Source organism: Nicotiana tomentosiformis, chromosome 4 (genome assembly GCF_000390325.3).
Source record: "Nicotiana tomentosiformis chromosome 4, ASM39032v3, whole genome shotgun sequence".
Lineage (NCBI taxonomy): Eukaryota > Viridiplantae > Streptophyta > Magnoliopsida > Solanales > Solanaceae > Nicotiana > Nicotiana tomentosiformis.
In genome coordinates, this window is record NC_090815.1 from 133854576 (window position 1) to 133867096 (window position 12521).

Below are 12521 nucleotides of genomic sequence, written 5' to 3' on the forward strand. Positions count from 1 at the left end.
TGACCGAATACACAGACAGATTTTTGATCGTTTTGGTCTGTAATTATGCGACCGATATGCGGTCGCATATACGGCCGCAGAACCGTTCCGGAGCTCCATTTTTGGGTTTTTGAAACCCGACCCTATTTCGTTTAATACACTCTTTGGGTCTTTTTTGAGCTATTATCTGACATTTTAAAGTGGGAATGAGTGCCCTAAAGTGAGAATGTGTTCTTCCATAATTGTTCTTCAATTCTTGCTCAAGTTTTGAAAGATTAACGAAGGAAAACTCACTAGGTCTTCATCCTAGAGATTGAAGTTGCTAAGAATTCTGGAACATCTTAGAGTTAAGGAAGCTCGATTGAGGTATGTTGGCTAAACTCTTCTCTTAGAATTTAATCCCATGATGTTCATGTAAATTATGTAAGACCCGAGTGGCTGGTGTTGAAAGATATATGTCCCGAGTAAGTTTATGTTGAAAGATACATGTTCCGAGTAATTTTGTGTTGAAAGATATATGTTCCGAGTAAGCTTGTGTTGAGAGATATATGTTCAATAAGTATCCTAAATGCTTTATTCATGTTATGATGCCAATTGATGATGTGTTCAAGTATGGGTTGTGCTTTAATAATGTGTCGACTTCAAGTCGAGTTCAAATGAAGGCTATTATGCCAAATTTTGTGAAATATCTCTATGTGCCTTAGACTTTTAATTGCTCACATGTGTACTACACACCTTGATTTAATTGTTGTTGTTGTTGGTGGTGAGGATGTTGATGTTTGAAAGTAAAAAGGTAAGCATGAAATACTAAATACGGCCAACACGCCAAGAATAATTATATAATTATGGCCATTAGTGCCAATGAAATGTAAAGATGTGAAAGAAGTACGAAATGCGACGATTGATATAAAAATGTTGATGTCTCGAATAAGACAACCTAGCCAATCAGGTCGTGATTGGACACCATGCCGCACACATGGTAGTGATTGTGCTTGAAATTATAATTGAAATTGTGATCGTGGTCGATGTCCCTAATGGATAGCCTAGCTGATCGGTTCGTGATCGGACTCCGTGTTAAAGATGGTGGTATCGATATTGAGAGTAATTGTGGTTGATGTCTCTAATGAATAGCCTAGTCGATCGGGTCGTGATTGGACTCCGTGCTGAGAGTACGGTGGTACTGATATAGTGAATAATGGTATTGTGGACAATGGTATATGAATACTAAAGATCTCCCAATATGAGATATGGAAATTAATTTGAAAATTGTCTTGATCCTAAATTGAGGTTTGATGTTGATTCAGGCTTCCATTTATATTATGATAATCTTGTTTGTATTATTTGCCATTCTATTGAGAGGGTGTTTAGTTATGCATACTAGTGCTATTCGACAATACTAATGTCCCTTTTGCCGGGGGCGCTGCATCTTTGAATAGATGCAGGTGGTTCCACAGGAGGAGATATTTATCAGTGATAGCAGTGCACCTTCTTCCCAGCTGATTTGCTGAGCCTCACTTCATCCCGAGGTCATGTACCTTTTGTACTTTGTGTATTCTGTTTGAGGTATAGCCGGGGCCTTGTTGCTGGCATTATCATTGTACTCATCTTTATCCATAGAGGCTCCGTAGACATAGTGTGGGTTGTATATTGGTGCTGGGGAAGTCAAACTCGTTATGTTGTGTTTGAATTAATATTTCCACTTCAGATTTTGAAAACAAAGTGTGTGAAATTAAAACTTTAAATGATGAAACCTTTGGTAAGAAGTTGGTAATTGAAGACATGGACACTTTATTGTTTGATTAATGAAAACATATATTCTCTTTATACAGGAATGAGTTAGGTAGAAGAAAATCTAATAGGCTTGCTCGACCGGGTTCACTCGGTTGAGCGCCGGTCGTGCTCCTCGATTTTGGGGCATGACATACTCAGACCTTAGTAGTTCCTGTTATGGCAGATGATGAGCAGAGGAGACTTGAGATATTTGAGAGGCTTCGACCTCCACCATTCAGCGGTACTGAGTCAGAGGATGCTTAGGGTTTCTGGATAAGTGTCAACAGATGCTTCGGACAGCGGGTATTCTGGAGACCAGTGGGGTGTCGTTCACTACTTTTCCGTTTTTTGGGGATGCCTTCAGATGGTGGGAGGCTTACGAGAGGTGTAGGCCGGTCAGCGCAACACCCCTTACCTGGAAGCAGTTGTCCGGTCTATTCTTGGAGAAGTTCGTGCCTCAGTTCCGCAGAGAGGAGCTGTGCAGACAGTTCGAGCAACTTCGTCAGGGTGATATGTCTGTGACACAGTATGAGATGAGATTTTCAGAATTGGCCTGCCATGCTATATGGTTGATTCCCACAGATAGAGAAAGGATCAGGAGGTTCATAGATGGCCTCACTTTTCAGCTACGATTACTCATGTCTAGAGAGAGAGTGTCTGGTGCTACTTTCGACGAGGTGGTCGACATTGCTCATCAAATTGAGATGGTTCACAGCCAGGAGCGGGTTGAGATGAGGGCTAATAGGCCTCATGGTTCAGGTGATTTCAACGGTGTTCATTCGGGGAGTCAGTTTTACCGTGGTAGAGGTCGTTCTTTTGGACATGCTCAGGTGACTCGTCCAGCTCATCGTGGTGCATTAGCTAGCCATGGTTCTTACAGTGCTCACTCAGGCCAGTCTTCATCCAGTGCACTACCAGCGCAGAGTTCTCATCATGCCTCGTCCGCTCATGTTTCTACAGGTAATGTTTCGGGTTATCAGGAGCAGCAGTTTCGTTAGAGGAGAGGTTGTTTTGAGTGCGGAGAATTCGGTCATTTCAAGAGAGATTGTCCTAGGCTATTGAGTGGGAATCTACAATAGAGTTCTCGACCAACGGCACCAGCACCACCAGTTACACCACTCGCCCAGCCAGCTCGGGGTGGGGGTCAGGTAGCTAGGGGTCGCCCAAGAGGGGGAGGCCGGTCAGGTGGCGGTTAGGCCTGATTCTATACTTTTCCTGCCAGGCCAGATGCTGTTGCTTCAGAAGAAGTAATCACATGTATTATTTCAGTGTGCCACAGGGAGGCTTCTATATTATTTGACCCTGGTTCCACTTATTCATATGTATCATCGTATTTTGCTCATTATCTGGATATGCTCTGTGAGTCCTTAGTTTCACCTTTTTGTGTATCTACACCGGTGGGTGATATTATTACTGTACACCGTGTGTATCGGTTGTGTGTGGTAACTATTGGGGAACGAGAGACTAGAGTTGATTTCTTATTACTCGCTATGGTTGATTTCAATGTAATCCTGGGTATGGATTGGTTGTCTCCATGTCATGCTATTCTGGACTGTCACAAAAAAACCATGATGTTGACGATGCCGGGATTGCCAAAGGTTGAATAGAGAGGTTCTCTAGATTTTGTTCCTATCAAGGTAATTTCTTACTTGAAGGCCCAACGTATGGTTGGAAAGGGATGTTTTTCATAATTGGCCTTTGTGAGAGATGTTGATGTAGATACTCCTATTATTGATTCAGTACCGGTCATGCGAGACTTTCCGGATGTATTTCCTGCAGACCTGCCGGGGATGCCACCCGACAAGGATATTCGGTATTGACTTGGTACAGGGCACTCAGCCCATTTCTATTCCTCCATATCGTATGACACCAGCTGAGTTAAAATAATTAAAATAGCAACTTCAGGAACTCCTTGAAAAGGAGTTTATTAGGCCTAGTGTGTCACCTTGGGGTGCACCTGTTCTGTTTGTGAAAAAGAAAGATGATACTATGCGGATGTGCATCGATTATCGGCAGTTGAACAAAGTTACAATCAAGAATAAATATCCCTTGCCGCATATTGATGACTTATTTGACCAGCTTCAGGGAGCGAGGGTGTTCTCAAAAATTGATTTGAGATCTGGGTATCACCAGTTGAAAATTCGGGATTCGGATATTCTAAAGACGACATTCAGGACTCGTTATGGCCACTATGAATTTCTTGTGATGTCTTTTGGGATAACCAATGTCCCAACATCATTTATGCATTTGATGAATAGTGTATTCCAGCCATATCTTGATTTATTTGTCGTAGTATTTATTGATGATATCCTGGTGTACTCACGTAGCCAGGAGGAGCATGCATAACACTTGGATATTGTATTACAGAGACTGAGAGATGAGAGACTTTATGCCAAATTCTCTAAGTGTGAGTTCTGGCTTAGTTCGGTGGCATTTTTGGGACATATAGTGTCCAGTGAAAGGAATAAGTTGGATCCAAAAAGAATAGAGGCAGTTCAGAGTTGGCCCAAGCCATCTTCAGTTACTGAGATTCGGAGTTTTCTCGGCTTGGCCAGTTATTATTGTCGCTTCATGGAGGGTTTCTCATCTATTGCATCGCCTATGACTAAATTGACCCAGAAAGGTTCTCCGTTCAGGTGGTCGGATGAGTGTGAGGAGAGCTTTCAGAAATTCAAGATAGCTTTGACTACATCTCTAGTAATGGTGTTGCCTACAGGTTCAAAGTCTTATACTGTGTATTGTGACGCATCGCGTATTATCTCGGTGCAGTGCTGATGCAAGACGGTACGATGATTGCCTATGCTACCAGACAGTTAAAGGTACATGAGAAGAATTATCTAGTCTACGATCTTGAGTTAGCAGCTATTGTTTATGCCTTGAAAATTTGGCGGCATTACTTGTACGGTGTCCAGTGTGAGGTATATAACGATCATCGAAGTCTACAACATTTGTTTAAATTGAAGGATCTTAATTTGCAGCAGCGAAGGTAGTTGGAGTTGCTTAAGGATTATGACATTACCATTCTCTATCATCCCGGAAATGCCAATGTGGTGGCCGATGCCTTGAGTCGTAAGGCGGAGAGTTTGGGTAGCTTAGCATACTTACCAGTAGCAGAGAGGCCTTTAGCCTTGGATGTTCAGGCCTTGGCCAACCAGTTTGTTAGATTGGATGTTTCCGAGCCGAATAGAGTTTTGGCTTGTGTGGTTTCTCGGTCTTCTTTATATGATCGCATCAGAGAGCGCCAGTGTGATGATCCTCATCTGCTCATCCTTAAGGACATGGTTCAGCATGGTTATGCAAAGGAAGTCACTATCGGAGATGACGGTGTATTACGGATGCAGGACAGGCTATGTGTGCCTAATGTAGATGGTTCGTGTGAGCTGATTCTCCAGGAAGCTCACAGTTCACGGTACTCAATTCATCCAGGTGCCACGAAGATGTATCAGGATTTGAGGAAGCACTATTGGTGGAGACGAATGAAGAAAGATATAGTTGGGTTTGTTGCTCGATTTTTAAATTGTCAACAAGTGAAGTATGAACATCAGAGGCCGAGAGGATTGCTTCAGAGACTTGAAATTCCGGAGTGGAAATGGGAGCGTATTACCATGGATTTTGTAGTTGGGCTTCCATGAACCTTGAGAAAGTTTGATGTTGTTTGGGTGATTATGGATCGGTTGACCAAATCTGCGCATCTTATTCCAGTTGGTACTAATTATTCTTCGGAGCGGTTGGCTGGGATTTATATTCGCGAGATTGTTCGCCTACACGGTGTGCCAGTGTCTATCATTTCAGATAGGGGCACGCAGTTTACATCACAGTTTTGGAAAGCATTGCAGCGAGAATTGGGCACACAGATTCAGTTGAGTACAGTATTTCACCCTCAGACGGATGGACAGTCCGAACGCACTATTTAGATATTAGAGGATATGCTACGCGCTTGTGTCATTGATTTTGAGGGTTCTTGGGAACAATTTCTGCCACTCGTGGAGTTTGCTTACAATAATAGCTACCAGTCAAGCATTCAAATGGCTCCATATGAGGCTTTATATGGAAGATGGTGTCGGTCTCCGGTGGGTTGGTTTGAACCGGGTGAGGTTAAGCTATTGGGCACTAACTTGGTTCAGGATGCTTTAGAGAAGGTCAAAGTGATTCAGGAATGGCTTCGCACGACATTGTCTAGATAGAAGAGTTATACTAACAGGAAGGTTCGTGATGTCGTTTACATGGTTGGAGAGAAGGTTCTGCTCAAGATTTCACCCATGAAGGGTGTGTTGAGGTTCGGGAAGAAGGGCAAGTTGAGCCCTCGGTATATTGGGCCTTTTAAGATACTTAAGAACTTGCTTTTCCACCTAGTATATCAAGTGTTCATCCAGGGTTCCATGTATCCATGCTCCGAAAGTATGTCGGGGATCCGTCTCATATTCTGGATTTCAGCACAGTACAACTGGACGGTAATTTGACTTTTGATGTGGAGCCGGTGGTAATTTTAGACCGGCAAGTTCGAAAGTTAAGGTCAAAGAACATAGCATCAATGAAGGTACAATGGAGAGGCTAGCCAGTCGGATAATCTACTTGGGAGATTGAGCAGGAGATGCGGTACAAATATCCACATCTATTTGAGACTCCAGGTATGATTCTAAACCCGTTCGAGGACGAACGTTTGTTTAAGAGGGGGAGAATTTAATGGCCCGGACGGTCATTTTGAGTATTATAACCCCATTCTCCCATTTACTGCTCAATTATACTTTATAGTTGTTTTATTACTTACCGAATTAGTTGGTTCGGGTTCGGAAAGAATTCGGAGTGAAATGAGACACATGGTCTCATAATTGAAAATTTAAGCTAGAAAAGTTGACCGGATGTAGAATTATGTGTAAACGACCTCGGATCTGAATTTGGATGATTCCAATGGTTCCGTATTGTGATTTTGGACTTACGAGTGTGTCCGAAAATTTATTTGGAGGTCCGCAGAGGAATTAGGCATGAAATGACGAAAGTTGAATTTTCGGGAAGTTTGACCAGGGGGTTGACTTTTTGATATCGGGGTCGGAATCCGATTCTAAAAATTTGAATACATCTGTTATGTCATTTATGACTTGTGTGCAGAATTTGAGATCAATCAGATGCGATTTGATAGGTTCCGACGTCGTTTGAAGAAATTAGAAGTTTCAAAGTTCATTAGGATTGAATCTATGTGTGATTCATGTTTTTAGTGTTGTTGTATGTTATTTGAAGAATCGACTAAGTTTGTATGATGTTTTAGGACCTTTTGGTATATTTAGTTGAGGTCCCGGGGGCCTCGGGTGAGTTTCAGATGGTTAACGGATTAAATTCGGACTTAAAACCTCTGGAATTTTTGCTTCTGGTATTTTCTTACGTGCGGAGGTTTGATTGCATGTGCGAAGCCGCATGTGCGTACCAGCCATCGCAGAAGCGAGCTTTCGTGGAAGCGGAGCTAGCCTCACAAATGTGAGCTTGCAGAAGCGGCTCCAGTGGAAGCTTGGCAAAACCACAGAAACAGCGAAGTGAGTCACAGGTGCGGAACCCCTGGACAATATACATTTCAAAGGGGTTCTGAGTTTCGCCATTTTTGACCTTCAAGCACGGTTTTTGGGGCGATTTTGTGAGAGAATTCGAGGAAAACTTGAGGCAAGTCCTTTGTGATCATTTCTACTCCACAATATTGAATTATCATCGAATAATCCGACTAGATTACATATTTTTGAGGTGTAAATCGGGGGTTTTAACTTAGGGATTATGAAATAAGATTTGATGATTTGGAGGTCGAGTTGATGTCGGATTTTGGTAAAATTAGTATGGTTAGACTCGTGGTTGAATGGGCTTTCAGATTTTGTAACTTTTGTTGGGTTCCGAGATGTGGGCCCCACGAGTGAGTTTTGAGCTAAAATTCGGAGTTTTATGGAAAACTTGCATTTTCTTAAGGAATTAATTCTAATAAATTTTATTGACTGAATCAAATTATTTTTGGCTAGATTCGAGGCGTTTGGAGGCCAATTCCCGAGGTAAAAGCTTAGCGGAATAAGAATTTCACGGTTTGAGGTAAGTAACAGTTATAAATCTGGTCCTGAGGGTATGAAACACCAGATTTTTGTGTCATGTGATTATTTTGGAGGTGACGCACATGCTAGGTGACGAGCGTGTGGGCGTGCACTGAGGGGATTATGACTTGGTCTGTCCCGTGAAACTGTAAAGTTGAATAACTTGTTGTTAGCTAAATGCTCTCTATGTGTTGAAGAAATTTGACTATAAATCATGTTAGAAATCATGCTTAGGCTATGTGATAGTACTGTTGGGACCCCCAGAGATCGCGTACTTATTGAATTATTTGCTAATTGTTGTCTTGTACTCAGTCATGATTTTCTTGCGTATCATACCTCAGTCTTTCTTGAATTTTTTGATACACTATGTTATCTTTGTTTGGACTAATCTTTGCGATTTCCGAGAGCCGAGAGACTAGAGAGGTTGAGGACTCAGCAAGGCCGAGGGCCTGTCGGTGAGGTAAGGAACTATAGCACGCGAGTTGTCCGTGCAACACGTGATTTGTCCGTGCGAATTATGGCGCTTGAGCTGTAGGAGTCCCTCCAGAGTCTATACAAACCCCCATTGAGTGTGAGTGCTGAGGGCTAAGTGTCACGACCCGAAATTCCCACCTTCGGGACCGTGATGGCGCCTAACATTTCACTTGCTAGGCAAGCCAACGTTAAAATAATATTATCCATTTTAAAATAATTTTAAATTAATTAATAACAAAGAAACCAATGCGGAAGTAAAGTCTGAAATATAGTGATTAATACATAAAAATAGCGTTGTCTAAATACCATCCCAGAATTGGTGTCACAAGTGTACGAGCTTCTAGAATAATACAAATAAAGGTCTGAATAAAATAAAGATGTCTGAAAGCAAGCACACAACTAAAATAAGGTAGACGGGGACTTCAGAACTGCAGATGTTGTGTAGTTATACCTCAAGTCTCCTCTGAATAGCTAAACTTCGAGCAAGTCTATGGTACGCCGCTGGGACCAACTCCGAAATCTGCACAAGAAGTGCAGAATGTAGTATCAGTACAACCGGCCCCATATACTGGTAAGTGCCGAGCCTAACCTGGACGAAGTAGTGACGAGGCTAAGGCAGGTCACTTACATTAACCTTTACGCAATAATAGAAATAACCACAATAATATAAATAAATAAGGTAACTCATTTTAATAGTTGAAGCCAACTCAGCAGTCATAACCAATTATTATTTCAATCAATTTCCGTTGCAGCGTGCAACCCGCTCCCAAAATATATTTATGTTCAATTCTGTTGCGGCGTGCAACCCGCTCCTCCAATATAATTATTTTAATCAAGTCTGTTGCGGTGTGCGACCCGATACCCCAATATATATAGACTTTTAAATAAGTTTGTTACGGCGTGCAACTCGATCCCCCAATATGGACTTTTAATAAGTTTGTTGCGGCGTGCAACCCGATCCCCCAATATATATTCATTTCTATTTCCGTTGCGGCGTGCAACCCGCTCCTCCATATGTTCATTTACCAATTCTTATAAAAGTAAGTACCCCAATAAATGCAACAATTAATATGAAATTATAAAATAACAAGCATACAATAATTATGATTTATTTATAAAATAAATAATGACAAGTAACAATTTATTATGGAAATCAGGGAAACAATAGGCAGTTTAATATTTAATATGCTAAGTGCCAAGTAGCAATTAAGATACATAAATCAAATAGGCATGTAACAATTATTGCAGGAATTCAAGAATTAATATTTGATAAAGAATAGGAGAGAAACAATTATTATAACAATTAATTCGTGTCTTAAAAATAATTTAAGATGTTTAAATAATTAAGCAACCAATTAAATTGACAAATTATAGGCACTCGTCACCTTGCCTATACGTCATTGCACATGAAATTTACATAGCAAATAATTCAGGGGTTCTATTCCCTCAAGTCAAGGTTAACCACGACACTTACCTCGCTTTGCAATTTCAATCAATTACTCGACCACATCTTTTTATTTTTGAATTTGTCTCCAAAAGCATCAAATCTATACATAAACAATTCGATATACTCAATACAAATCATAGGAATTAATTCCATATGAATTTACTAATTTTCCAGATAAAAATTCAAAATTCATTTTAAAAATCGACGGTGGGGCCCACGTCACAAATCTTGGAAAAACTTACGAAATCCAAACACTCATTCCGAGACGAGTCCAACCATACAAAAATTACCAAATTACGATGTCAAATGGGCCTTCAAATCTTAATTTTGTATTTTTGGATAATTTATAAAAATCTGATTTTTCTTCCATAATTTCACGGATTCATGATATAAATGAGTATGGAATCATGAAATATAATCAATATAGGATAAAGAACACTTACCCCAATGTTTTCCCGTGCAAATCGCCCAAACATCGTCTTACCCGAGCTAAAAAGAAAATGGTGGAAAATGGGACGAAATTCCATTTCCAGAACTTAAGTTCTGTTTGCCCAGATTTTTACTCATCGTGATCGTAGAAATTCGTTCGCGATCACGTAAAACACTTTTGCCCAGGTCCATTTTACTCTTCGCGATCGCGGGAATGGCTTCGCGATCGCGAAGCACAATTTGCACAGGCTACCAATTTGCACTACGCGAACGCGACATCTCATACGCGAACGCGAAGCATAACCCCATAGACCTACGTGATCGCGGACCGTTTCATGCGAGTGCGAAAAACAAATTTGAGTGCCCCAGCTTCTGCCTCATTTCCTCTTCGCGAACGCGAGGATTCAATCGCGAATGCGAAGCTTTGCACTTCAACCCTTCGTGAATGCGTGCCCTTAGTCGCGAACGCGAAGCACAATTGTGCTAGTCCAACTTTCCTCTTCGTGATCGCGAAGCACAATACACCAGATGACAGTAGAAGCTAAAAACCAGATTTTTCTCAAAGTTCAAATGGTCCATAGGCTATCGGAAACTCACCCGAGCCCTCGGGGCTCCAAACCAAACATGCACACAAGTACAAAAAACTCATACGAACTCACTCGCGCAATCAAAACACCAATTTAACATAGAACTACGAATCAGACACCAAATCAAAGAAAATTTTCAAGAAAACTTTAAACATATATTTTCACAACCGGGCGCCCGAATCACGTCAAATAAACTCCATTTCTCACCAAATTTCACAGACGAGTCATAAATATTATAGTGGACCTGTACCGGTCTTCGAAACCAAAATACGAACCCGGTATCAATAAATCCAACATCAGTAAATTCTTAAAATCATTAAGCTTTCAAACTTTTAATTATTTCATCAAAATTCCATATCTCGGGCTAGGGATCTCGGAATTCGATTCCGGGCATACGCCCAAGTCCCAAATCGTAATACGGACCTACCAAAACTATCAAAACAGTGATCCAAGTTCGTTTACTCAAAATGTTGACCAAAGTCAACTCAGTTGAGTTTTAAAGCTCTGATAAACTAGGTGGTAATGCAAGCCTGTAGGCTACTTCACCCACCCTTTCAAGAATTTCAAAGGGGTTCAATATACCTAGTGCTCAACTTGCCCTTCTTTCTGAACCTCACTACACCTTTCATAGGTGAAACCCGGAGTAATATTCTTTCTCCAACCATAAATGCAATATCACAAACTTTACGATCGGCATAACTCTTTTGCCTAGACTGAGCTGTGCAAAGTCGATCCTGAATAACCTTGACCTTATCCAAGGAATCCTGTACCAAATCGATACCCAACAACCAAGCCTCTACCAGTTCAAACTAGCCAACTGGCGAACGGCATCGCCTTCCGTATAATGCCTCATATGGAGCCATCTGAATGCTCGACTGGTAGCTATTATTATAAGCAAACTCTGCAAGTGGCAAGAACTAATCCCAAGAACCTCCAAAGTATAACGCAAGCGCGAAGCATATCTTCCAATATCTGAATAGTGAGCTCTGACTGTCCGTCTGTCTGTGGATGAAATGATGTACTCAACTCAACTTGCGTGCCTAACTCATGTTGTACAACCCTCCAGAAGTGTGAGGTAAATTGCGTATCTTGATATGAAATAATTGACATGGGCACACCGTGTAGGCGGACAATCTCACGAATGTAAATTTCAGCTAACCGATCTAAAGAATAGGTAACTGCCATTGGAATGAAATGTGCTAACTTGGTCAACCTGTCCACAATGACCCAAACTGCGTCAAATTTTCTCTGAGTCCGTGGGAGTAGGAATTCTGAAGCAAACCACCAGGTCTCTGATGCTCGTACTTGACTTGCTGACAATTTAGACATCGAGCTACATATATAACTATATCCTTCTTCATTCTCCTCCACAAGTTATTGTGCCGTACATCTTGATACATTTTGGCGGCACCTGGATGAATAGAATACCTGGAACTGTGCGACTCTTCAGAATTAATTCACGAAGTCCGTCAATATTAGGCACACAAATATGACCCTGCATTTGCAGAACTCCATCTTCCCCTACAGCAACCTGTTTGGCATCACCGTGACGTACCGTGTCCATAAGGACAGGCAAATGAGGATCATCATATTGTCGCTCTCTGATGCGCTCATATAAGGAAGATCGAGCGACTGTGCAAGCTAGAACCTGACTGGGTTCTGAAACATCTAACCTCACGAACTGATTATCCAAAGTCTAAACATCTACAGCTAACAGCCTCTCACCAACCGGAATATACGCAAGACTGCCCATACTTACAACCTTTCTACTCAAAG

The 12521-nt window shown here is 41.4% G+C and overlaps 1 protein-coding gene across 1 annotated transcript; it reads left to right on the forward strand.

Moving 5' to 3' along the window:
* Positions 1 to 2036: 2036 nt before the first annotated feature.
* LOC138910545 (uncharacterized) lies at positions 2037 to 2747 on the forward strand. The gene has a single exon (XM_070201788.1). It carries the CDS (start codon positions 2037 to 2039, stop codon positions 2745 to 2747), a length of 711 nt encoding a protein of 236 aa, XP_070057889.1.
* The last annotated feature ends 9774 nt before the right edge of the window (positions 2748 to 12521 follow it).

What these genes read in the sequence shown, in the direction of transcription:
- LOC138910545 (XM_070201788.1), top strand. Translation starts at nt 2,037, where the DNA reads ATGCTTCGGACAGCGGGTATTCTGGAGACCAGTGGGGTGTCGTTCACT.